Source organism: Sinocyclocheilus anshuiensis, unplaced genomic scaffold, assembly GCF_001515605.1.
Source record: "Sinocyclocheilus anshuiensis isolate Anshui unplaced genomic scaffold, SAMN03320099.WGS_v1.1 scaffold1392, whole genome shotgun sequence".
NCBI classification, from domain to species: domain Eukaryota; kingdom Metazoa; phylum Chordata; class Actinopteri; order Cypriniformes; family Cyprinidae; genus Sinocyclocheilus; species Sinocyclocheilus anshuiensis.
Genome location: NW_015542476.1, coordinates 1,116,112 through 1,121,690, shown reverse-complemented (window position 1 = coordinate 1,121,690; position 5,579 = coordinate 1,116,112). Strand labels below are relative to the sequence as shown.

At 36.1% G+C, this 5,579-nt stretch overlaps 1 protein-coding gene across 5 annotated transcripts in view; it reads right to left on the bottom strand.

Moving 5' to 3' along the window:
• Positions 1 to 5,579, bottom strand: part of LOC107693862 (protein GPR107-like) — a 28,382-nt gene that overhangs the window by 18,971 nt on the left and 3,832 nt on the right. For all 5 annotated transcript variants that reach the window (XM_016493393.1, XM_016493394.1, XM_016493395.1 and 2 more), the window contains exons 10-14: positions 5,345 to 5,420; positions 4,988 to 5,061; positions 4,253 to 4,370; positions 3,803 to 3,933; positions 2,404 to 2,447 (exon numbers count right to left, since the gene is read on the bottom strand). In XM_016493393.1, coding sequence (XP_016348879.1) covers positions 2,404 to 2,447; positions 3,803 to 3,933; positions 4,253 to 4,370; positions 4,988 to 5,061; positions 5,345 to 5,420 — 443 coding nt within the window. The remainder of the gene's footprint in view (positions 1 to 2,403; positions 2,448 to 3,802; positions 3,934 to 4,252; positions 4,371 to 4,987; positions 5,062 to 5,344; positions 5,421 to 5,579) is intronic.

Sequence of the window (5,579 nt, the reverse complement as noted above, 5' to 3'; positions counted from 1 at the left end):
ACCCTTAGCCTTAATGACAGCCTGTAGTCTCCTGGGCATGCTGTCACCCAGCTTCATGCAAACCTCAACTGTTTTTCCCAGACTCGGTCTGAATAATCTTTGGTCCCAAATTTGTACCAGTTTTACTGGTACTCCACTGTATGAAGAATTTTTGGGTATAATTTGTCACAGTTTACTTTATTTTCCTATCCTCACTTACATAAATGAACTATAGTGTCCTGCACCCACTAGTAAAAAAAAATATCAAATATTATATCTAGTCTCTGAATAATTTTTGGTTTGACTGTATATTTTCTCGCGCACATCAGCTATACAGGTGTTAATACTGAATGTCTAACATTATATTCATTGCATACATATACTTCGTAGACATCCTTAATCTCTAATAACTCCATTCTGCTGTCTGTTGTTCTGTTGTCGGTGTTTCTTTGTCTGAATATGGCGCTTATCACATGCTGTGTGGTATCGGCGTTTGGTATCGGGGCATTTTAACCAGTATCGGTATCGGTGCATCCCTACTTTCAAGTATTTCACACAACTATTTCCAGCACTTTAAAGCTCAAAAAAATTATCACATTTAAATGTTATTTTGAATGGAACGACCAAAATATACTTTGTGGTAAACAAACACTTATTTAAAATTAAAAAAGACATCAAATTACCACTATAACCAGTAGATGGCAGCAGAGGAGCACTTTTTGGCTTATTAGTCATTCATTTCCAGTTTTTTGCTTTATATTTTGATATTATAAAATAACTATTATAAATTACCACTATTTATAAAATATCAAATCATCAACAAATCAAATTTTGTCAAAGTTTTGCACTTTTGTGTATGAAGTAAGAAATCACAAAGTGCCTCGAAAAACAAAAACTTTAATTTGCGACAGAATCACACAAAGCAAATAAAGAGCGCTCCTTTTACGATCACTAAAGTTGGCGGTCAGTTCAGTATAATTATAATGGTACATGAGGTTATGCAAGTATTTACCTCGACGTAAAAGCCAACAAAAAATTTGACTTTTTTTCCAGATGATGGAATTTGCAGAGATCCCTTGCTGCAGGGTCAAATCTGTCTACCCATTCCCTGGATTTGTGGGTAGGATAAAGTCATAACCCAGGCTGGTTTCTCTGAGCTATGACATTTGCAAGCTGCCTGGCATCTGCGGTCACAACAGGCAGCATTGCATGGTGGCAGAGCACATGCCAAAGAGAGCAGCTCTAGCAGGATCCATTTTTCCACCCTAAAACTATTTTTTTTTTAAACACAATGGAGAAATACTATGTGTTGTTTATGTTAGTAACAAATGTTAGCAGATGCATATTACACATGCACTGTTTGTTCAAAAGAATGAAAAACTAACCCCTGACCAAACTCTGACTGGCTCATTTTTTTTTAAGTTTTTGAAAGTAGTGTCTTATTCTCACCAAGGCTGCATTTATTTAATAAAAAATACAGTAAAGAGAGTACAGTAAAGTAATAATCTGAAATATTGTTATAATTAAAAAAATATATATATATGATTTAATTTATTCCTATGATGGTAAAGCTGAATTTTCACTAACCATTAATCCAGACTTCAGTGTCATGATTCTTCAAAAATCATTCTGATTTGGTGCTCATGAAACATTTCTTATTGTTTTCACAGTTGAAACAATTGTGCCGCTTAATGATTTTGTGTAAACTATAACACTCTTTTTTTCAGGATTCTTTGATGAATAAAAAGTTCAAAAGAACAGCATTTATTTTAAACTGAATTCTTTTGTAACATACATTATACATGTCTTTACTGTCACTTATAAATCACATTATCCTTGTTGTATAAAAGTATTAATGTCTTTAAAAAAAAAAAATCTGAGACTTAGGCTGTAAGTGAGAGCTGTTTAGCATTTACATGGCAGGATTTACTATTTGGTTAACATATATCTACAGCAGCATATCTAGAACTGCTGCATTCTGAAAGACAGCACAATTCAATTTCATGCTGTAAAGACCAAGTCTTTTGAATTTGCAGAGATCCCTTGCTGCAGGGTCAAATCTGTCTACCCATTCCCTGGATTTGTGGGTAGGATAAAGTCATAACCCAGGCTGGTTTCTCTGAGCTATGACATTTGCAAGCTGCCTGGCATCTGCTGTCACAACAGGCAGCATGTAGAGAACAGCCAAATGTGAAGGAGGACAGCACACATGACCAAGAAAAACATTCGGAAAGATTAAAAATACGCACTTTCCACAATATTTCAGTTAAAATGGCTTAAACATTGTGACACAAGAGTCAAGACTGACGTCTTTTACAACTGGTCATAAAAAAGACCATTGAAAATGGTACATGTGATCATCAAGTTTTATATCAGACTGAACTGTTGACCAGAAAGTGCTCTGATAATGTTATATTGACATACCTTTCCCATCTGTTGCTGATGCCTCTTGTAAATGTCTTATGGACCTATCAAACAAAAACAATTGTTTTTAGACTACTAAACTACTAACGATTAGGGCTGGGTATCGTTAAATTTTTTTCGATATCGATACCTTGACTTCGATACCGGTTTCTGAACGATACTTTTTTCGATACCAATTTTATGAAATCGGTTTTAACAAGATTACATTATTAAAAAAAAATTAAAAAAAAGGTACTAAAAAAATATATACAAAGGAACAAAATGTAACCAACACAATAAATCAGTGCAAATAGTTTCCACATCTTTTAGGCTACGTTTACACTAGTGCGTTTTAATTTTAAAACAGACTAGTTCAGACAGAATCATCATTTATATTGATTTTCCACTGTTTTACTGATGAGCAGAAGCTCATTTGCTGCTCATGTCAATCATATTACGAATTTATAACCCGCCCTGTCTCCAATGACAAACGTCCATTACACTTCCGTGTTCGGTTCTGTACATAAGAAAAACTTTCCTACGGATGAAACATGAAGCTAATAAACACGATTACGACAGTATATGATTTGCATGTGATTTTCATGAGATTCTGTCTATTTTCATAACAATATAGGATGTTTACATGAGAAAAGCTAAGCAGTAGATTATCCCGATATAAAGTGCTACAAATAACATATTTCAGCAACATTATATGACCAAGAGACACATTAGATTGCGATAGGAAGTTATTACAAACACTCAATGGTGGTTTTCGGTCGTGTAGTGTGGACGGAGATCTTTTACGCAGTGGAAACGCCAGTATGGACGAGGAACACTTTCATTTTAAAAAGCTGTTTTAAAACGAAAACGCACTAGTGTAAACGTAGCCTTACATCTACGGGGAGTCGGGCGCTTTTACACACTACAGCCTCACGTGTAAGCCACGTCTTTGAGCGTCAGTCGGCATAAACTAGTAGGTGTGTTCAACTTGACGCGGCGCTGCGCAGACCGATCAGTGTTTGACATCAAAGTACTGCGAGAGCAGACTGCTCCGTAAGCTTTCGAATCTTTCTCGCGGTACTTTGATGTCAAACACCGATCGGTCTGCGCAGCGCCGCGCCAAATTGAACACAACTAACGTTAGTGTTTTTCCTTGATTAACCCCTTAGGTACCAAAATTTGGTACCGAACGGCAAGACATTTTTCGATACTCAATAGTATCGAGGCAATTCGGTCGGTGCCTAAAAAGCATCGAACTCGATACCCAGCCCTACTAACAATAAAAAGCCAAAACAGCCTACCATTTACTGATATAATACAGACATCAGACTCTGGTCTATTAGTTAAGAAATTATATCATTTATGGTATAGAAAATTAAATCTGGGCCACATCAAAAGGACAAAGATGGAGAGCACTTACCAGACAACTGGGAAGAGAATAGCCCCGCAGCACAGCAGATCTACCAGAAACAGGATCTCCATCCACAGACCATACTCGCTGGAGCCCTCCTCTGTAGACTCAATAATGATGTATGCCACATTGGCCAGAACCTGATATCACAAGGCCAACAAGATCACATTACATTCATATCATAGGACAGCATATAGTTGAGCTTTAAAAAAAAAAAAATTAACAACATTCTCTTAAAAAAAAAAAAAACGAACATGTGCTGTCATTGTCTTCCACGTTGTGTAACACTGTACTAATGTATTTACCGAAGTGTTTTAGTGTTTTGTGACCTGTATATGGTTTAAAGAAACTTGGGATTTTAATGCATATTCATACACAACACTTTGAGGGAACACTAGTAGAAACAGTACTTTAAGATGATGCTGAAAAAAAAAAATATATAAAAAAAAAGACCAATACCTGCAGGGGAATGACGATCATGAAGATCTTTTTGTCTTTATCTGAGAGGATATGCTTGACAAAGGCCCAACCAGTTCCTATTAATGCTATAGTGATGAACAACAGCGCCCCCTTCAGCCTGCACAAATGAAAACATTCAGCAAAATCAAACATCACGCACATTTAGCTGAATTACTGGTTCAGAAATCATGACAACAGTACAGAGGTTTTCATCCAAAAAAAACAAGTTCACTACCCACCTAACCAACATAAAGTCTGGAATACACTACATGACTTTTGTCCTGATTTGCAGTCTGGAAGAATCACTGCTATAGTTGCCGAAAGTCAAAGCCAGTGTGAGTGTGCAGATTTTGGGATGTCGAAATTGACCGATTTCACATAAAACTGTGTAATGCAAAGGCACAGGTTCAGACAATGAATTCAATCAAAGGATATCAGACAAGCTGACAAGAGTGTAGTAGTGTTTGATCTTTAGTTGGTTGGTGTATGATGTCCAGTGTTTTAAAATCTGCTCAGATTTTAAAGGTTGTGTAATGTATTCCAGTCTTAAGCGCAAAAACATAACTGTACATACATGTCGGTCCGTTATTTTGTTTTTGTTTTCTTATATGACAGTACTTCACCCTATTCCCGTCTTATCCAGTTACATACATATCTCTCTCTCTCTCACACACACACACACACACACACACACACACACACACACACACACACACTTTGTACTGGTGAACTTACAAGTGAGTAATATAATAGACCACAGCCCAGCCTTCAATAGGAAAGCCCTGATTGGAAATGTAGTAGTAATCAATCTGTAAAATAGGAATATAATAGTTAAAACAAAAGCAATGTAATGCTGCTTTTTGCCTTGGGTATCTGGCTAAAACAGTTGTGTGGTTCATAGAGCAAAATGGAACTGCAATTCAATCGCATTTCCCATAATTTGCAAGTTTTTCATAAAAACTATCAAGGTTTGCTAATTTATGATGTGTGATTTGGATAAAAACAATGTTCTTGAAATCTAGATACTTTTACTTAAAATATAAGCATTTTCCTTCAACATTCACACACATAAACAAAGAGGTTAACACTCACTGCATGGAAAATAAGGGAAAGTGACTTTGTGAATGGAAGAGCAGCCATCAGCCAATGAATCTTGTAAACATCAGAACTAAAAAAAGAAAAGCGCACATAGTAATCACAAAATCTGCTTCACTAATTTTACAGGAGACAATAGGAGACTTTGCTGCTCTCTACTGGTCATTTCTTGTAACATGTATGAAACCATCAAATAGAAAATGTACACAAGGGTCTGTTATTGTAGCACCTA